This window comes from Podarcis cretensis (genome assembly GCF_951804945.1).
Source record: "Podarcis cretensis genome assembly, chromosome: 7".
Taxonomy (NCBI): domain Eukaryota; kingdom Metazoa; phylum Chordata; class Lepidosauria; order Squamata; family Lacertidae; genus Podarcis; species Podarcis cretensis.
This window is the reverse complement of record NC_137176.1, coordinates 86,551,226-86,572,793: the sequence shown is the minus strand read 5'-3', so window position 1 is coordinate 86,572,793 and position 21,568 is coordinate 86,551,226. Positions and strand designations below refer to the sequence as shown.

Genomic DNA, 21,568 nt, shown 5'->3' with positions numbered 1-21,568 from the left:
CGGTCATTATCTCTTCCTCTCCAAATCTTCCAACCTCAACTGACTAAAGCCCTCCTACTTCAATAAAGAGCTCTGCTCATTCTCTGTTGATGAGCTCACAACATGGAACTCCCCACCCATAAGTATCTATCCAGGAAGGAAGATTTTGCAAGGTTGCAGTACAGTAGTAGGTGGCACAGGAAACTTCTTCATGTTCCAGGGTTTTCATTTTTCAAGGTAACCCCCCCTCCCCCCAAAAAAAGTGGAATTCAGAAGGCATATGGTGGCTTTGCAGGGATTGAACTAAATGTCTCTTCAGGTCCCTTCCACCTCTACATTTCCGTGATTCTATGATTCCAAGTCAAAATAATTTTCACCGTATTAGTGGAGTTTGTGCCAAATGCTTTCAGAACTGTCTTCAATCACCGGAAAAGACTGCAACCACATCTGTATAAGCACAAGCAAGATATGAATACTGAATACAAATTAAGTAGGCTACAAGAAATGCAACCTGAAGTTATGAACATTTGCTTAGTAGAATCTAGAATGTCATAGTATAAACTAGATAAAAGTGATGGTCTTTTGGGACCATCAGCACTTTGTTTCAACAGAGATCTCTGCTTCCTCTGTTGAGCTTTCCTCCTCCTTGAAAACATTCTGGAGTATGGCTTTCATGCTCTTCTTATGTCTGCCTCTCTTCTGTCTCCCAACCAGGAAATAGATCAAAGGGTTAACACTGCTGTTCAGGCAGGCAAATAAGTAGACATAAATTGAAGAAAGGGGAGATGCTGAATCAAAAACATAAGGGCTGATGTAATAGGCATTCAGTGGAAACGAAAAAATGATGAAGAAAAGAAGAGCAAGCAAGATGGCTATTTGAGTTTTACCCCGACTTCGCTGTTGCGATTTGAAGGAGACCTTGAGGCAGAGAATTAGAGTTGAGATAGTCATGAGCAGGAGGCAAAGAATGCCGTTCACAGCATACTGGTAATGTTTCATGCTATAACTGTGCACATTTTCAGTCAGGCGGAGGGCAACGTTAATTCCACAGAGAAGGCTAGAAAGTACCCATATTACGGAACACAAAGTGGTGGACAAATTTGCTGGCCGGCGGCATCGATGCCAAATTGGGAAAAGGACTGACACACACCTGTCAATGCTGATGGCTGTCAGTAGATATTGACCAGCACTGTACATTAATTGAAAGACATCTTGTAGAAAATCATACAGAGGTCCATAATAGTCTCCTGTTGCAAACAAAATCATTTCCATAAAAAAGTTAGCTGTGACTACACCCAAGTCAGCAACAGAGAGGTTCAGGATGTAAATGGTGAAAGAGTTCCTCTTAATGCAGAAGCTAAGCAGCCAGACAACAGTCCCATTCCCTAAAAGCCCCAAAATGCAAATTAAAATTGTGAGTATAGAATATATATATATATATATATTTGGGTAAATATCCAAAATCCATTCTGGATAATCATAACTACTATTGTTGGAGAAGGAAGTTGCATTGTTTTCTTCATAATAGTCTTCTTTAGCACTGAAAGGAGACAGGGCCATTGGGCTGAGACTGGCCATTGTACTCAGTTGTTGCTGTTGCGCTTCTTCTTGTGTAGATATGTCTGCTGGGGGTGGAGAGGGTGGAATTAGTCTTTGTTAATGAATAAAGATGAAAGTAAAGCTTTTCAGCCTACTCTTCCTTGTCTTTGTGAGTTAATTCTTGAGTTAATATGATGAGTTAACTTTTAAGGTGAAATGGCTCATCTGTTTCATCTCCAGTTCAAGCTACCTCTACAATAATAAACCTAATGTCAGGGAGTGGCTGGATGAAGAGGAGTGGTCGGAGCCTCCTGCCTTATAGCCCCCCCCCCCTGGATACAGAAGATTACAAGGGATGGGGGGGGGTTAGTCCACCTCTCAATCACCAGCCATCACAGGTGGTTCTCAGGTGCTTCAGAATTTACACAAGGGCCCTTTGCATGTATGGTTAGTTAAGCCCATTTTGGTCAAGCTCTACCTTTTTTTCCTCACACAAACTAGGACCCTCGTACCTATGGGACCACCTCTCATGGTATTTCCCACAGAGGACCTTACAGTCTTCAGATAAGAACATCTTGGAGATCCCGGGCCACAGGGAGGTTAGGCTGGCCTCAACCAGAGATAGGGCTTTTTCAGCCGTGGCCCCGATCTGGTGGAACACTCTGTCACAAGAGACTAGGGCCCTGCAGGAGTTGACATCTTTCCGCAGGGCCTTCAAGACAGCGCTATACCATCAGGCCTTTGGCCAAAGCACAATCTGACCCCCTCCCTCTTTCTGTAATCCTCACAGACCTCTAGCCCAATGGTTGCCATTAATTTGATTCTGAATTTATTTTAGAATTTTTTTTTAATTAATTAGCTGTAATTTTATGTAAAATGTGCTGTTTTTCCCATTGTTAGCCACTCTGAGCCGGGCTTTGGCCAGGGAGGGTGGGGTATAAATAAAATGTTGTTGTTGTTGTTGTTGTGGCATAAATGCAGAAGGTTGACAGGCCATATTTGGCCCATCGCTTGGAGGTTCCCCACCCCTGGCTGATAGAGGTACAAAGATTTTTGGGTCATGCATTGGAGCCATCTCCACTTGCCAATGAACAATGGGGAGCTTGCTCCAAGGCTCCTGGTTTTTCTTTTGCAGTTTCACTGGCCAAACTAGGAACCTGGCGAGGACTAGATTTGTCCATGGGTTTGGAGATTCTCAGTGCTTGATTTAGTACAACATCAGGCTCAGCGCACTCCCTGTCCTACTGGAAAAGGCAAAACAGAAATGGGGAACACAGAACAAAATGAAAAAAAGGGGTGAAACTGGTTTACTGAGATAAGCAAGAGATGGCTAGAGGTATTAATTTTATTGTAAAAAGTGGACATAAGCAGGCAAGAATTTCTAACTTGAGCTTTTCGCTTACCTGTGACAAACATTGCATCAGATATAATGATGGAGAGAGAAAAAACCAGCAGTAGATATTCCTGTGCTGCAATAAACAACCAGAAGATTTGCAGACATCAATGCCACTCCCAAGTCTTGAGGAAACATTCAATGCATTTAAAAGCTCATGGCAAGATGTACAGCAATGTGCCCCTTTGCCTTCATTTATGCTTAATCAGTTTGCCAGTGACAAGACAAAAACGATTCTCACTGGATTGCCAATACAATCATCTGAAAATTTAGGAGGAGATTATTTTTTGCAATACCCTAGAATACCACTCTTGCAAAAAGTGGGCTTGCAAGTAGTAGGGAAAAAATGACTCTGAATTGATCAGGTGAAATGCATTTATTGAATAGAATCATAAAAAGCTTCTAAATTTTCATGCTGAAACTGAAATTATGGATGTACGAAACTGGAAATTATGGGTGTACGAAAAAGCACTAAGAGCATGCAATATTATAGCAAATGTAAAAATTTAGGGTGGTATAGGTGAGTATAGGGTAGTATACAAATTTTAATAATAATAATAATAATAATAATAATAATAATAATAATAATTTATAATGCCATATTATTATTTTTGTCACTCTCCTATAATACTAGAACTCAGGGCCATCTAGTTCATCTGAATGCTGGACAATTCAAGTGAGACAAAAGAAAATACTTCTATGAAAAGTAGATAGATAAACCGTGGAATCTGCTCCCAAAGTATATACTCATGGCCATCAACTTGGATGACTTTAAAAGAGGACTGAACACATCAATGGATGATTAATTTATATTCTGCCTCCTGTGTGGGGGGCAGTATGCCTCTGAAGTCCAGTCACTGAAAATCAGAACTGGGGGGAAAGCTGTTGTGCTCAGGTCCTGCTTGTAAGCTTCCCATAAACATCTGTTTGACCACTGTGAGAAAAGGTTGCCGGGATGGATGGTTCTTTTGCCTTCTCCAGCTGTTCCCTTCTTTTGGTGTGTCCTGATAGCATCAACAGAGAAGGCAACATGAAGGATGGGGCTTTATTTTGCATTCTTTTCTTCACTTGGTTTTGCATGTTCCATCAGTTATGTTTTTTCCTCTGGCACAACATGAAAACAAGCCCTACATTCTTCTCCAACTCCAGTGCTGAAACTTAGTTCACCATCTGGTCATCTCCTGACTTGGCTACACCGACTTTTTCTGCTCTGGACGGAGCTCTTCATTCACTCCTCTGTCCTCTTATTGATTCAAAATTCTGTTTCCAAATCATTCACCTCTGCTAAAAGTAGTTAGTAGTATCTGTGTCAGCCATTCAGCTGTTGAGGCTACAACAGTCTGGCATGTGGGGTTATAGCCCAAAACATCTGGAAGCAACCACACTTGTTTTTCCTTTCTTATGTCCCTGATGACAAACGAAGAGCTTTTCTGGAGCAGAACAGAGTTAGATCTAGTCCATCATTCTGTTCCTGCTTTCTAAAGGAAGCCACTAAACCAGATATGTTCCTTCACCACCATCGTCAAATTCGCTCAGTGAGACTTTGCAACAGACATATGGAATTCTAGCAGTGCAAGACTCTGCAAAGATCACATCCAGTTAAGTATGCAGTGCTGGATTTTGAATCCTTGCTATTCCACAGACTGGGCAAACATCTGCATTGGCAAAGACCAACTCATGTTTAGAGGCACAATCTGAGTGTCATTAAAAGCAAACTTTGATGCCAGATTGAAGAGTCCTTCTAGACGGAAGCAGGATTGCCTTGCCCACAAGGCAAGCTGAGGAGACCACCTCAGGTGGCAGGATCCAGGGAGGGAGGTCGATACTTCCTTTGAGTAACATGGTAGTTAGGAAGTTTGTGTAATTTATGCGAAATGTAATTTTGGAAAACTCAATTAAAATCATGTTTAAAAAAAGAAATCATAAATAAATAGATAAATTAATACATAAAGTGATGTTGATGGTGTCAGAGTTCTGTTTGCTGAAATTAAAGTGGAGATTACACTCTAAAAGTATCAGTTTTGCAGAAAGAAATTACTGGGAAAAGTTATTTTGCAAGTGGTAGGGAAGGGCTAATGGCTCTGTGACTTAATCAAGTGAAATTCATTTATTGATTAAAATCATACCATGCTTCTATATTTCCATGCTCAATCTGGTTAACGGAATCAAAACAGATGTACAAAAAAGAGTACAAAAATACTGGGAATGTTTCATCTGTGCCTTTTGGGGGTTTTACCATGGTCATCCTTCTGTAAAGTTTATACCTGTAGTCAACCATGTCCCACTGGTTTTCTGCATTCCAACAGGCTTCTTTTATGCTCACTATGTGAATGCCATCTGGACATAATGCGGCAAGTAGATTGGACAGTCACATGTGGTCTTCTGTATCAGTAATGGCCAGAGCACATTACAGACAACTACATGAGATATACAAGGAAGATAATAAGAAAGGGTTTAGTTACACAACTTCTAGATTTCAAAAGGAAGTTATAGAAGAAGAAGTGAAGCTGCTAAAGAAAGCATATGGTATTTTGATAGAATGGGAAACAAAAGATGAGGAGGTCAAATCGGTTATGATCAAATGGCCACAGGATATAGGACATAATATACAATTTGAGGACTGGGAAAAATTGTGGAAGGTAAACTTGAAATTTACAGATTGTTCTCTCTTGAAAGAAAATTATATGAAAATGATGTATAGATGGTATATTACACCAGTGCAGATCGTAAAAATGTATAAAACAGGGTCAAATATATGTTGGAAATGTAAAGAAAAAGAAGGGACTTTTTATCATATATGGTGGGAATGTAGAGAAATTTTTAAAAATTGGGAAATGATATACAATGAATTGAAAAAAAATACGTTTAAAACGACATTTGTAAAGAAACCAGAAGCATTTTTGTTAGGGATTGTAGGAAAAGACCTGCCAATAAAGACAAAGAATTTATTTATGTATGCTACAACAGCAGCAAGAGTCTTGATAGCACAAGGATGGAAGAATGAGGAAATCCCAACGAAAGAACAGTGGCAAGAAAAATTGATGAGATATGCAGAGTTGGCTAAACTGACATGTAAATTGCAGGACAAGGACAACTGTGGCTTTAAGGAAGAATGGGAGCTTTTTTACAAATTATATAAAAAGACAACAAAATGAACTGGACTCCTTGGCAGGTTTTGAATAAACATACACAAATTTATTGGTTGATAACATGTTAGACAGATAATGTAAGGATATGTAAAATTTTATAACGTTCAGAGAATAATATGCGCCGAGAAATCAGAGAGAGGAGCTGAGGGAGGACTTTGGTGGGGGAGCGAAGGGAGGGGGAAGGGGGAAAATAATGTATGCGATTATATGGTTTGATAATTTGTTATGTTGAAATTGCTGATAAAAATAAATTTAAAAAAGAAAAAAAGAAACAAGAGGTACAGCTACAATAGTTGGGCATATGTGGCTGACTGACATCAATCAAGGAACGTCTCAATTTTCTTTTGATTTAGGAGCAGAGGAAGATCTTTGGAGGAAGGGTTCCTGAGGGACATTAAACTGGATGAACTTATTTAATTGAATATATGACGATGTGTCATATTAGTCCTCTTCCCCTAAAAGACCATGCATATAAGTGCATAGGAGGGGGCAGGATTGTAAAAGCAGATCTTTACGGTGACTGCACATTCAGCTGAATTTGTACATAGAGTCAGGCACATTTATAATTATGCACAGCTAAGGCTCTGCCAGGAACTCTGCCATTTGATGTTTCCCTAATGACATGGATGGATATATGCGTAACCCAATACTTTGGGTGCTATTTGATTAAGCCATACTCTGAATTGACCCACTGAAATCAAGGCACTTGGTTGTGACTTATTTAAGTTGGTTGATATTGACTTAGCTAGGAAGTTGGCTTACACCAATTCAGATCATTTGTTGAGCTAGTTTAGTAATACCTACTGAGCTAGGGAAAACATCCTCAAAAGACTGGTAATAGATCCTCACATTTCAGACAGTGTCATTCCCAGCCCTACCTGACAAAGACTGAATCTGGAATCTTCTGCATGCAAACCACTCAGCCTCAAATTTTGGATACAAAATCCACACTTACATTTGAACTGTGATTTCTATGCAAGGATATGAGAGGTGATTCTTTTGTGCCATTGCTTATTCCCATGAAAACCTGCTACAGTGGTACCTCGGGTTAAGTACTTAATTCATTCCAGAGGTTCGTTCTTAACCTGAAACTGTTCTGAACCTGAAGCACCACTTTAGCTAATGGTGCCTCCTGCTGCTGCCACACTACTGGAGCCTGATTTCTGTTCTTATCCTGAAGCAAAGTTCTTAACCTGAAGCACTATTTCTGGGTTAACGGAGTCTGTAACCTGAACCGTATGTAACCCGAGGAAACACTGTATTTGCTGTTGATTGGGGACAAACATCAGTAGGGTTTTGGAAGGGACATTCAAAGCCTTAGTGTTGGACCTGAAGCTACTAAGTCTATCAGGCACTGAGATCTCCAGAACTCATTCTTTCCTAGACCTGCCACCTGGGATCCCTATAACTCCTGCCACCCCTGCAGATGAAATATGTTCACATACCTGTGAGAATCTGTGGCTCAGATATCATGAGCAGCAGGAAGCAGGAGTAAGAGCGTTTTGTGGTGGGGAAAGTAGGCAATCGAAGGATTTGCAGGAATCAATGCAATGCCCAAGTCGCAAGAAAAACTTGTAAGACTGACCCAGCTGACTTCAAGATGTCCTGTAAATTATCCTCTCCTCTTCATCTGCGCTTAATCGGTTTGCCAACATCTTGTGACAAGAAGAAACTGTTTCTTTACTGGTGATCAAGATAGCCATCAGCAAAATTAGGAGGAGTTTGTTGCCGCCTTAAGACTCACTGTTGTAGAAAGTACTCTTGAAAAAAAGTGGTTTCTTAGTCATTGGGAAGCGGGAAGCAGTTAACAACTCTGTGACTGGATTGAGTGATATTCATTTATTTATTAATAGCATAGTATGCTTCTATCTGGGACGCAGGTGGCATTGTGGGTTAAACCACAGAGCCTAGACTTGCCGATCAGAAGGTCGGCGGTTCGAATCCCTGCGACGGGGTGAGCTCCCATTGTTCGGTCCCTGCTTCTGCCAACCTAGCAGTTCGAAAGCACGTCAAAGTTCTAGTAGATAAATAGGTACCGCTTCAGCAGGAAGGAAAATGGCGTTTCTGTGCGCTGCTCTGGTTTGCCAGAAGTGGCTTAGTCATGCTGGCCACATGACCCTGAAGCTGTATGCCGGCTCCCTTGGCCAATAAAGAGAGATGAGCACCAGCCACGACTGGACCTAACGGTCAGGGGTCCCTTTAGCTTTACCTTATGCTTCAATCTTTCCATGCTCAATTTGGTTAACATAATAATGTATATACCAAAAAGTACAAAAACACAGGGAATATTGCAATCAGTGGATACAGTAACATAAGAGCCATGAGACGTTTCTTCTGGAAAGTGGTGATTTCCTGTAGATTTTCCCCACTGCCACATGTCACCCCCTGCTAACAACTCAAAACTCTGCCATTTCTTAAAACCTCCACTTTCCTCATATCAGATTCCCCAAAGGATGCAGCATCCTCAAATATACCAGTGCTTGAAGGTATTTAACTCAAACTGCTGCTTTATTTGAAATTGCCACTTTCCCCCCTCTCAGTTCCCTCCATCACTGCTTTACTCAAATGTCTGCTGTTGTTTTAAGTCACCATATCCCACTTGAAAAGTGCCCATTCTTTTGTTGGTATCTCTTCTTGTTTCCATCTTTGGGCTAATAATATTCTTGCTGCAGTTGTTGCATATAAAAACAATGTTTTATCTTGCTTATGTATTTCTCTACCTACAATACCTATTAAGAAGGCTTCTGGTTTTTTTTTTTTGTTTTTTTTTTTTAAATGTATATTTCAACATTTTTTAAAGTTCATTATATATCATTTCCCAGAAAGCCTTCACCTACTTACACACATACCACATATGATAAAAGGTACCATCTTTTTCTTTACTTTTCCAACATTGGTTATTTGTTCCATACATTTTTTCTATTTTCACTGGCGTTAAATACCATCTATACAGTGGTACCTCAGGTTAAGTACTTTTTCTCAGGTTAAGCACAATTTCTGTTCTCATCCTGAAGCAAAGTTCTTAACCTGGGGTACTATTTCTGGGTTAGCGGAGTCTGTAACCTGAAGCATATGTAACCTGAAGCATATGTAACCCGAGGTACCACTGTACATCATTTTCATTACATTTTATTTCAGCAAACTGCATGCAGTAAAATTTATTTCATCTTTTCACAATCTTTCACAATCTTCTAAAAGTATGTTATGCCCAATATCCTTGCCCCAATGTCTCATTACAAATTTAGCTTCTTCATCTTTCGTATGCCATTCCAAAAGTAACTTTTACATTTTTGACAACATTTTTACTTTATTGCGTAGAAATTCCAATTCAAACATAGATCTTATATATTCACATCCATTTTTCTTGTTGTCTTCTTTAAGCACTTCATTTATATGATGATAATGCAGCCAATCATTTACCAGGTTTTTTTGTTTCCTCATAAGGTTTTAGTTTCTACTGGTTATCCATCTCCATCACCAAATCTCCATAGGTGGCCCATTCCCCCCCATATTTAACTTTTTTATAGTTGTTGCCTCTAACGGCAACAGCCACCATGGTGTTTTACATTCTATTAAATCTTATATCTATTCAACACATCATATATTGATTTTCGAATTATGTGGTTCAGAAAATCTTTATGGATTTTACCTTCTCATACCATTAATATGTGTGCCACCCAAATCTATTATCAAATCCTTCCAGATCTAATAGATCTGTATTTTTAAACAATATTCAATCCCTTAAGCAACAAAGGTAAGAAGCTACATAATACACTTTCAAATCTGGTAGGGAGAAACCTCCTCTTTCTTTGGTATCTGTAATTAATTTAAATTTTATTCTTGGTTTCTTTCCTTGCCAGATAAATGTAATTAATTTTTGCCACTCTTTAAAAATCACAAACACCTTTTATAATCTCCTATGTCTTCCAACAGGGAAATAAATTAAAGGGTTAACACAGCTGTTCAGGCACTCACAAAAGTTTTCATAATATAGGATCTAGGGAGGTTCTGTACTGAAATAAAAAATGCTGATGCATAAGGGATTCAAAGTGTGTGTAGAGGTTCCCTTCTGCCAGCCAAATCGACTTTCCCACCCCAGCCTACATCTTTCCCCAGCAGCTCCAACCTCAAGCTCAGGGCTCCCTGAATACATTAAATGCTCTTCCCATCAATGGACCCAGGCTTCTTTCATAGTTGTATACTATCTAGATTTATAAAATAATAAGAATAATAAGAAGTTTATCAAGTCCATCCATGTGTTCAAGACTGAGATTCTATGCACACTCTGAAATCAATAGCCAGCACTGAGCACAAGTTTGTAAATTGGGAACTAGATTGTATCATTGGAATCACAATGATAAAGACATATTTTGGAAATATTTTTGAGCCATCATAACTAAGTTTCCAAAGACATCTCCATTGGCTCTGTAGGGTTTTCATCCTCTTTGAAAACATTCTGGAATGTGGCTTTCATGCTCTGCCTACACCTGCCTCTCTTCTGTCTTCCAACCAGGAAATAAATCAGAGGGTTAATACAGCTATTTACACAGGTGAGTATGGAGGCATATTCTAAGAAAGAAGGAGGTTCTGAATCAAGAACATAAATAGTGATGAAAAGGGCATTGAGTGGAAAAGAAAAAATGATGAAGAAGAAGAGAGCAAGCAGGACAATAATTAGAAGTTTCCCCCTCCTCCTCTGGTGTGATTTAAAGCAGACCCTGACAAAAAGGATCAGAGTGGTGACAGTCATGAGGGGGAGGCAAAGGAAGCCATTTACAATAAGATGAATGCCCAGTATGTTAGAAACATTTAAATCAGCCAGAAGGAGAGTGAAGTCAATTGCAGGGAAAATAGAAGAAAGTACCCATATTGAGGCACAAACAGCGGTGGACATATTTGGTGGTCGATGGCATCGATGCCAAAGTGGGAAAAGGACAGCCACACACCTATCAATGCTGATGGCTGTCAGCAGAAATTGACCTGTGCCGTAGAACAGGAACATGAGAATAAGAATGTATACTAGAAGGTGTTTGAGGACAGATACTTCTAACAGGGACAATATATACAAAATAAGATTAACTGTCAGTAAACCAAAGTCAGCCATGGAGAGGTTCAGGATGTAAGTGGTGAAAGAAGTCCTCTTAATGATAGATAGATAGATAGATAGATAGATAGATTCTTTATTGTCATTACACAAGTGCAACATTGCACAGTGCAACGAAATTGGATGTCATCCCTTAAAAAAAAAAAACAACAAAAGCAAAACAGCAACAACAACCAAACAAACCACATTCCAGCCACACCCACACCCACACCCATCAAACTCCCAGGTCACACTATCGAGTTACAGCATTCAAAAAGGCCACAGCTCTTGGATAGAAACTATTTTTCAGTCTATTTGTCCTTGACTTGATGTTTCTATATCTCCTGCCAGAAGGCAGTAGTGCAAACAGACTGTATCCCGGGTGAGATGCATCCTGCAGGATGTTGTTTGCTTTCCTAAGACAACGGGAACCGTACAGTTCTTCCAAAGATGGGAGAGGATGACCAATAATCCTTTGGGCTGTGGTTATGACCTTCTGGAGCACCTTCTTCTCCCTAGCTGTACAACTGGAGAACCAAGCACAAATACAGTATGTGAGAATGCTCTCTATGGAGCCTCGGTAGAAGGACACCAGCAGTTTCTCACTCAGATTGTTCTTCTTTAAAAGTCTGAGGAAATAAATTCTCTGCTGAGCCTTCTTCACCAGAGCAGTGGTATTTGCGCTCCAAGTCATGCCCTGATCGATAGTCACTCCCAAAAACCTGAATTCCGCCACCCTCTCCACCCGTTCCCCGTTGATATACAAGGGCTGAATGACCGCCTTTTTTGTCCTGTAATCCATCACCAATTCCTTGGTCTTAGCTGTATTAAGAGCCAGATTGTTCTCTCCACACCAAACACAGAGCCGCTCCACCTCGTCCCGATAGGCGGACTCATCCCCTCCTGAAATGAGCCCCACCACCGTAGTGTCATCAGCAAACTTGATGATTTTGTTGCTGGAATAGATGGCTGTACAGTCATACGTATAGAGAGTAAAGAGCAGGGGACTCAACACACAACCCTGTGGTGAGCCGGTGTTAAGGCTAAGGGCTTTGGACATATGTGACCCTACTCTAACCCTCTGAGAACGTTCTGACAAAAAATCCAAAACCCAGAGACAGGTGGAGTTGGAGAGTCCAATCGCCTCTAGCTTGGACACCAGTCTATGGGGGAGGATAGTGTTAAAAGCAGAGCTAAAATCCACAAACAGCAGCCTCACATAACTCCCCGGCTGCTCCAGATGGGACAGAGCAGCATGGAGAGTGGTGGTGATAGCGTCTTCTGTGGATCTATTTGCCCTGTATGCAAACTGGTAGTTGTCAAAAATTGGTGGAAGACAGGAAATAATGTGACGGCGCACCAGTTTCTCAAAGCACTTCATGATGATTGGAGTCAGTGCAACTGGTCTGTAGTCATTCAAACTACTGATTGTGGGTTTTTTAGGCAGAGGAACAATAGTTGACGACTTCAGGCAGGGTGGGACAATAGACTGGTGTAAGGACTTGTTGAAGATCTTAGTAAAGACCCTCGCCAGCTGATCCGCACAGCCCTTCAACACCTTTCCAGTGATGCCATCAGGTCCAGCAGCCTTCCTCGGATTCACCATCCTCAATACCTGTCTCACCTCGTGCTCCTCTACAGTGAATGAGGGGCCCCTATGGGCTGGTGGCTGTAATACCGACGTCTCAGGTGGCTCCCTCTCGAAGCGAGCAAAGAAGAGGTTAAGCTCCTCCGCCAGCAAAGGGTCACCGTCGACAGCACCAAGGTTAGGTTTATAGTTGGTAATATGCTGAATCCCCTGCCACATCTGTCTTGTGTTGTTGCTCCTTAAATTATCCTCAATCCTCTGTCTATAATCCAGTTTCGCCCGTCGAATACCCCTCTTCAAGTTTGCTCTTGCCACACTGTAAAGCTGCACCTCGCCCGACCTGAAAGCCCTGTTTCTTTCCCGCAACAGGCATTGGACCTCTCTATTCATCCAGGGTTTCTGATTGGGGTAAAACCGGATGGATTTATTTACTGTGACAGTGTCTGTGCAGAAGCCAAGCAGCCAGATGACAGTCCCATTCCACCAAAGTCCCAAAATGCTGATTAAAAAGCAAATATATATATACATATACTGTCCTAATGTCAATCCTGAATGATTACCAGTGTAGCTATTGTTAGAGAAAACAGTTCCATGGTCCGTTCCGTAATATTCCTCTCCAGCATTCATTGGGGACAGTGATGGGAGGGTGTAATTGACCATCGTGATCAATCTTTGCTTTTCTACTTTGTCCGGTGTTTTCCTGCTGGAAGAATTTAGAGAATGGTAGAATTAGTCTTTACTAACGAAAATAAGCAAAGACAAAGCTAAAGCTTTGGAGATTAGTAGTTATTTTGGAGTGGGTGGTTAAGGTGAAATGACTTGCTCTTTAATTGCCAGGTAAAGGGGCCAGTGGGGCTTGCAGCTACCTGAATATATTTGGGGTTTCAGAGCATCTCTATGATAGGGTTCCCATATTCCCCAAAGTAAAAATGCTCCTCAGGGCAAGGAACATAGCTCTGTGATGCAACATCTGCCTCCTGTGTTGAAGGATTCCATCCCTGACACCAACAATGAGCGTATACCCTTGTCTGAAACCCTTGAGAAGTGCTGTCAGCCAGAGTCACACAACCATAGAATCTTAGAGTTGGAAGGGACCCAAGCGTTATCTAGTCCAACCCCCTGCAATGAAACAATGTAAAGCAATACTGGGCAAGTTGGAAAGAGCCAATGTGGCATTGTGATTCCAATTTTGGAGTAAGATCTGGGAGACCAGCATTTAAATTCCCACACAGACATAAAACTCACTGGATAACCTCAAACCAGAGTTCCTCAGCCTGACACAGGTTTGTTGTGAGGATAAAAAGAGGAGCATGACGAATTGTGTATACCACCCTGAACGCCTTGGAGGAAAGCTGGGTATAAATAAATAAATGGACTAAATTTAGGAGGCAGCTTCCTATACTTTTCTGTTCCTTAAAACTCATACAGAACCTTTCACAGCTGAGTTATCTTTTAATTTTTTAACCCCAGGGATCGAAGCTGTGCTTGTCAATCATCATCATTATCAATGCTTAATTCTGCGACACCAATAACTCGTCTTTTTGCTCCTGCAAGTGAAGAATTTCTAACTTGAGCTTTTTGCTTACCTGTGACTAACGTTGGATCAGATAATGTGATAGAGAGAGAACCAGAAGAAAATAATCCTGTGCTTGAAAATTTTCAGACACCAATGCAACTCCCAAGTCTTGAGGAAACATTCAATACATTTAAGAGCTCATGACAAGATGTGCTGGAATGTGCCTGCTTGCCTTCATTTATGGTTAATCAGTTTGCCAGTGTCATGTGACAGGAGAAAAACAATTGTCACTGGGTTGTCAATGTAGTCTTTAGGGGATTGTGATCATGTACACTAACAGCTCCATTTGTAAAATATACAAATGTGCTTTGAAAGGCTCCATTACAATTCAAAAGCCTGCAAGTAAGTTTTAAGCACTGAGAAGCACTTTGCTCCCAACGCAGGAGATTTCCAATACACCCGGGAAAAGAAAGCCCAACTAATGGGCTGGAAAGAGCAGTATGATGTTACAGTAGGGATACAGAACCTTTTTCCAGCAAGAGGACCTCATTTTTTATGGGAAACCTCATAGAAGGGAATACATATAGCCAATCTACTCCCACTTGTAAGCAGAGAGTCATCTTTGGATAAAAGTAGGTTGCTTGGAATCTCTCAAGTCTCTTTCCTCCCAGATGCAAGCTACAAAAATTCTATGCATGGCAGGAGAGAGTGCAGGAAGGTAAGGAAGGCCCTTCTCATGGCAGAATGGGGGGAATGGGAAGGATGAAGGCAGGAAAGGGTGCAGCAAGGGTTTGTGAGTACATTTTCTCCTCTGCTTCAGGCAGCAAAATGTCTTGCACCAGCACTAACACTTCACATCCTTTCTTCTTGCTCCCTCCCCCCCCCTTTGATGTCCTCACATATTTCTTTTCCTTCATGCTCCTCCTCAAAGGCGACCTTTATGGTGAAGCTTCTGGACTCCTTTGTCTTCATCTCTCCTTCAGTCTGTGTTGGTATCCAGCCCAACCATACACACATCCATTCTCAAGCCATGCATACGTTCAAAACTCTGAATAAATAAATATAAAAAACTGCCTTGTACAAGACAAGACCATTGTTCTACCTAGCTCAGATTGCTGACAATGACCAGCAGAGATATATACAGGTATCATTCCTGTCCCTACCTGGAGCTGCCACTGAGTGAATCCAGGACTTTCTGCACGCTAAGCCAAAGCTCTGCAGATGAACAAGAGCCCTCAAAACACCTGCAAGCATAAAGTGCATATGTCTCTGGAGACATTGATAAGTGTTTACTTTTCTTCTTTTTTTTGAATATGTGTGTGTGTGTGTGTGTGTGTGTGTGTGTGTGTTATAGGTTCATTTCCTGAACACACAGGGGATTGCTGAAGTATCTAGACAGAGAAAAAAGAAACCTGCCCATGACTTATTGGAACACCAACTAGCAGATATGAACATTTTAACAGAATTTGAATTAGCCCTACCCGGCAGAGACTGAATCTGGAATCTTCTGCATGCAAACCAATCAGCATCAGATTTTGGATACAAAACTCTATGTATAACTCTATAACATACCTTGAACTGTGATTTCTATGCAAGGATATGAGAGGTTATTATTTTGTTCCATTGCTTTTCCCCATGAAAACTTGCTGTTTACTGTTGATTTGGGCCAAACATCAGAAGGGGCTTTGAGGGACATTCAAAATCGTAGTGCTAGACCTTAAGCTACTAAGGCACTGAGATCTCCAGAACTCATTCTTTCCTAGCCTGCCACTTGGGATCCCTATAACTCTGTTCCTGTCAGTGTGTAAAATGCTTGCTAATTATCCCACAGAGCAACGGCTCTCCTGCTACCCTTGAAGATCAAATATGTTCACATACCTGTGAGAATCTGTGGCTCAGATATCATGAGCGGCAGGAAGCAGGAGTAAGAGTGGCCTGTGCTGGGGAAAGTAGGCAATTGAAGGATTTGCCAAAATCAATGCAATGCCCAAGTCGCAAGGAAAACTTGTAAGTCTGACGAAGCTGAATTCAAAATGTCCTGTAAATTATCCTCTCCTCTTCATCTGCACTTAATCAGTTTGCCAACATCTTGTGACAAGAAGAAAGTGTTTCTTTACTGGTGATCTAGACAGCCGTCAGCAAAATTAGGAGGAGGTTGTTGCTGTCTTAAGTCTCACTGTTGTAGAAAGTACTCTTGAGAAAAGTTGATTTCCTGGTCATCGGGAAGCGGGAAACAGCTAACAACTCTGTGACTTGATTGAGTGATATTCATTTATTGATTAATAGCATAGTATGCTTCTATCTTGGGACGCAGGTGGCGCTGTGGGTTAAAGCCTCAGCGCCTAGGGCTTGCCGATCGAAAGGTCGGCGGTTCGAATCCCTGCGGCGGGGTGCGCTCCCGCTGCTCGGTCCCAGCGCCTGCCAACCTAGCAGTTCGAAAGCACCTCCGGGTGCAAGTAGATAAATAGGGACCGCTTACCAGCGGGAAGGTAAACAGCGTTTCCGTGTGCGGCTCTGGCTCTGGCTCTGGCTCTGGCCAGAGCAGCGATGTCACGCTGGCCACGTGACCCGGAAGTGTCTCCGGACAGCGCTGGCCCCTGGCCTCTTAAGTGAGATGGGCGCACAACCCCAGAGTCTGTCAAGACTGGCCCGTACGGGCAGGGCTACCTTTACCTTTATGCTTCTATCTTGGTTAACATAGTAATGTATATACAAAAAAGTACAAAAATCACAGGGAATATTGCTGCCAATGGATACAGTAGCATAAGAGCCATGAGAAGTTTCTTCTGAAAAGTGGCAATTTCCTGTAGATTGTCCCCCACTCCCACATGTCACCCCCTTCTAGCTACTCAAAACTCTGCCATTTTTAAAAACCTCCACTTTCCTCATATCAGATTCCCCAAAGGATGCAGCACCCTCAAATATACCAGTGCTTGAAGGTATTTAACTCAAACCACTGCTTTATTTAAAATTGCCATTTCCCTCCTCTCTGTTCCCTGCATCCCTGCTTTACTCAAATGCCTGCTGTTGTTTTAAGTCACAATTTTCCCCTTGAAAACTGCCTCTTCTTTCGTTGATATCTCTTGTTGTTTTCATCTTTGGGCTAATAATATTCTTGCTGCAGTTGTTGCATATATAAAAAAAGTTTTATCTTGCTTGTGTATTTCTCTACCCACAATACCTAATAAGAAGGCTTCTGGGTTTTTTTAAAAAATAAAGGTATATTTCAACATTTTTTAAAGTTCATTATATATCATTTCCCCGAAAGCCTTCACCTCCTTACACACCCAACACATGATAAAAGGTACCATCTTTTTCTTTACATTTCCAACATTGGTTATTTGTTCCATACATTTTTGCTAGTTTCACTGACGTTAAATACCATCTATTCATCATTTTCATTACATTTTCTTTGAGGAAACTGCATACAGTATTTTTTTTTTATTTTTTCACAATCTTTCACAATCTTCTAAAAGTATGTTATGCCCAATATCTTTGGTCCAATGTATCATTACGGATTTAGCTTCTTCATCTTTCGTATGCCATTCCAAAAGTAACTTTTACATTTTTGAGAACATTTTTACTTTATTACTTAATAAATCCAGTTTAAACCTAGATCTTATATATTCACATCCATTTTTCTTGTTGTCTTCTTTAAACACTTCATTTACTTGACGATAATGCAGCCAATCATTTCCCAGGTTTTTTTATTTCCTCATAAGGTTTTAGTTTCCTCTGGTTATCCATCTCCATCACTAAATCTCCATAGGTGGCCCATTCCCCCAACCATATTTAACTTTTTTAAATAGTTGTTGCCTCTAACGGCAGCAGCCACCATGGTGTTTTACATTCTATTAAGTCTTATATCTATTCACCACCTCATATATTGATTTTGAATTATGTGGTTCAGAAAACCTTTATGGACTTTTGCCTTCTCATAACAAAAATATGCATGTTACCCAAATCTCTTATCAAATCCTTCCAGATCTAATAGAGCTGTATTTTTTAACAATATCCAATCCCTTAACCAACAAAGGTAAGAAGCTTCGTAATACACTTTCAAATCTGGTAGAGAGAAACCTCCTCTCTCTTTGGTATCTGTAAGTAATTTAAATTTTATTCTTAGTTTCTTTCCTTGCCAGTTACGGTAAATCTTGGAATTACTTTTTGCCACTCTTTAAAATCACGAACACCATTTATAATCTCCTGTCTTCCAACAGGGAAATACATCAAAGGGTTAACAAAGCTGTTCAGGCAGGCACAAAAGTAGTCGTAATATAGGATCTAGGGAGGTTCTGAACTGAAAACAAAAATGCTGTTGCATAAGGCATTCAAAGTGTGTGTAGAGGTTCCCTTCTGCCAGCCAAATCGACTTTCCCACCCCAGCCTACATCTTTCCCCAGCAGCTCCAACCGCAAGCTCAGAGCTCCCTGAATACATTAAATGCTCTTCCCATGAATGGACCCAGGCTTCCTCCATAGTTGTATACTATCTAGATTTATAAAATAATAAGAATAATAAGAAATTCATCAAGTCCATCCATGTGTTCAAGACTGAGATTCTATGCACACTCTGAAATCAATAGCCAGCACTGAGCACAGGTCAAGAAGGTTACAGACAGAAATTTGTAAATTGGGAACTAGATTGTGTCATCAGAATCACAAGGATAAAGACATATTTTGGCAATATCTTTGAGCCATCATAACTGAGTTTCCAAAGAGATCTCCCCTGCTTCTGCAGGGTTTTCATCCTCTTTGAAAACATTCTGGAATGTGGCTTTCATGCTCTGCCTACACCTGCCTCTCTTCTGTCTTCCAACCAGGAAATAAATCAAAGGGTTAACACTGCTGTTCACACAGGCAAGTATGGAGGCATAGTGTAAGAAAGAAGAAGGCACTGAATCAAGAACAAAAAAAGTGATGAAAAGGGCATTGAGTGGAAAAGAACAAACGATGAAGAAGAGGAGAGCCAACAAGATGGCTGCTATGAGTTTACCCTGCCTCCTCTGCTGTGATTTAAAGCAGACTTTGATGAAGAGGAGGAGAGCAGAGATAGTCATGAGTGAAGGACAAAGGAAGCCATTCACAACAAACTGAATGTTAAGGATATCACCAGATTGTAAATTAGCCAGGGAGAGTGTGAGATGAATTGCAGGGGAAAGGAAACAAAATACCCATATTAAGGTGCACACAGTGGTGGACATATTTGGTGGTCGGTGGCATCGATGCCAAAGTGGGAAAAGGACAGCCACACACCTGTCAATGCTGATAGCTGTCAGCAGAAATTGACCCATGCTGTACAAGAATATGAAGATAAGATAAAGAATGTCCAGAAGGTGTTTCTGGACATATACTTCTAACAGGAACAATATAGCCAAAATAAGAGTAACTGTCAGTAAACCAAAGTCAGCCATGGAGAGGTTCAGGATATAAGTGGTGAAAGAAGTCCTCTTAATGCAGAAGCCAAGCAGCCAGATGACAGTCCCATTTCCCCAAAGCCCCAAAATGCTGATTAAAAAGCAAAATAAATAATATATATAATGTCCTAATGTCAATCCAGAATCATTACCAGTGTAGCTATCGTTAGAGAGAACAGTTTCATTGTCCATTCCGTAATATTCCTCTCCAGCATTCATTGGGGACAGTGATGGGAGGGTGTAATTTACCATCGTGATCAATCTTTGCTTTTCTACTTTGTTCGGTGTTTTCCTGCTGGAAGAATTTAGAGAACAGTAGAATTAATGTTTACTAACAGAAATAAGCAAATAAAAAAGCTAAAGCTTTGGAGATTAGTCTTTCATACTTTGTAGCTATTTTGGAGTGGGTGGTTAAGGTGAAATGACTTGCTCTTTAATTGCCAGGTAAAGGGACACGGGTGGTTCTGTGAGTTAAACCACAGAGCCTAGGACTTGCCGATCAGAAGGTCGGCGGTTTGAATCCCTATGATGGGGTGAGCTCCCGTTGCTCGGTCCCTGCTCCTGTCAACCTAGCAATTCGAAAGAACATCAAAGTGCAAGTAGATAAATAGGTACCACTGCGGCGGGAAGGTAAATGGCAGAAGCAGCATAGTCAAGCTGGCCACATGACCTAGAAGGTGTACACCGGTTCCCTCAGCCTATAGAGTGAGATGAGCGCCACAACCCCAGAGTCGGTCACGACTGGACCTAATGGTCAGGGGTCCCTTTACCTTTTGAAGGGGCCAGTGGGGCTTCCATCTACCTGAATATATTTGGGGTTTCAGAGCTTCTCTATGATAGGGTCCCCATATTCCCCAAAGTAAAAAATGCTTCCCAGGGCAAGGAACATAGCTCTGTGGTGCAACATCTGCCTCCTGTGCAAAAGGGTTCCATCCCTGGCATCAACCATTAGGGCAGACCCTTGTCTGAAACCCTTGAGAAGTGCTGTCATCCAGAGTCACACAACCATAGAATCTTAGAGTTGGAAGGAACCCACGGGTTATCTAGTCCAACCCCCTGCAATGAAACAATGTAAAGCAATACTGGGCAAGTTGGAAAGAGCCAATGTGGCATTGTGATTCCAATTTTGGAGTAAGATCTGGGAGACCAGTGTTCAAATTCCCGCACAGAGATAAAACTCACTGGATAACTTCAAACCAGAGTTCCTCAGCCTGACCTACCTCACAGGTTTGTTGTGAGGATAAACAGAGGAGCAGGACACACTATGTACACCACCTTGAACTCCTTGGAGTAAAGGTGGGTGTAAATAAATAAATGGACTGAATCTATTTATTAGAAGGCAGCTTCCTATACTTTTCTGTTCCTAAAACCTCATACAGAATATTTCACAGTGGTGTTATCTTTGAACCTTTTAACCCCAGGGGTTGAAGCTGTGCTTGTCAATCATCATCATCATCGGTGCCTAATTTTGCCACACCAATTACTCCTCTTTCTGCTCTTCAAAGCGAAGAAATTCTAACTTTTTGCTTACCTGTGACTAACGTTGGATCAGATATTGAGATAGAGAGAGAACCAGAAGTAAATAATCCTGTGCTGGAAGATTTGCAGACACCAATGCAACTCCCAAGTCTTGAGGAAACATTCAATGCATTTAAGAGCTCATGACAAGATGTGCTGCAATCTGCCTGTTTGCCTTCATTTTTGCTTAATCAGTTTGCCAGTGTCATGTGACAAGAGAAAAACAATTGTCACTGGGTTGTCAATGTAGTCTTTAGGGGATTGTGATCATGCACAGTAACAGCTCCATTTGTAAAATATACAAAAGTGCTTTGAAAGGCTCCATTACAATTCAAAAGCCTCCAAGTAACTTTTAAGCACTGAGAAGCACTTTGCTCCCAACGCAGG

At 41.1% G+C, this 21,568-nt stretch overlaps 3 protein-coding genes across 3 annotated transcripts; all 3 read right to left on the bottom strand.

The window, feature by feature from the left end:
• Positions 1 to 332: 332 nt before the first annotated feature.
• On the bottom strand, positions 333 to 7,615 carry LOC307220465 (mas-related G-protein coupled receptor member H-like). The gene is made up of 2 exons (XM_079984459.1): positions 7,506 to 7,615; positions 333 to 1,604 (listed from the first exon to the last, which is right to left on the bottom strand). The coding sequence occupies exons 1-2, from the start codon at positions 7,531 to 7,533 to the stop codon at positions 571 to 573; spliced, it is 1,062 nt and encodes a 353-aa protein (XP_079840585.1). The 5' UTR covers positions 7,534 to 7,615; the 3' UTR covers positions 333 to 570.
• A 2,841-nt stretch (positions 7,616 to 10,456) lies between these two features.
• On the bottom strand, positions 10,457 to 21,120 carry LOC307219531 (mas-related G-protein coupled receptor member H-like; the record flags this gene model as incomplete). The annotated part of the gene is made up of 3 exons (XM_079982790.1): positions 21,072 to 21,120; positions 13,164 to 13,434; positions 10,457 to 11,200 (listed from the first exon to the last, which is right to left on the bottom strand). Exons 2-3 carry the CDS (start codon positions 13,389 to 13,391, stop codon positions 10,457 to 10,459), a joined length of 972 nt encoding a protein of 323 aa, XP_079838916.1. The 5' UTR covers positions 13,392 to 13,434; positions 21,072 to 21,120.
• On the bottom strand, positions 18,947 to 19,915 carry LOC307220487 (mas-related G-protein coupled receptor member H-like; the record flags this gene model as incomplete). Its single annotated transcript, XM_079984493.1, has 1 exon — positions 18,947 to 19,915. One exon carries the CDS (start codon positions 19,913 to 19,915, stop codon positions 18,947 to 18,949), a length of 969 nt encoding a protein of 322 aa, XP_079840619.1.
• Positions 21,121 to 21,568: the final 448 nt, after the last annotated feature.

Bases quoted from the DNA above. Each gene is read 5' to 3' on its own strand.
- LOC307220465 (XM_079984459.1), bottom strand. From the start codon at position 7,533: ATGATATCTGAGCCACAGATTCTCACAG. The intron at 1,605-7,505 runs GTATGTGAACAT...CTCCACCCCCAG, and splicing joins TGAGCCACAGATTCTCACAG to CAGACATATCTACACAAGAA.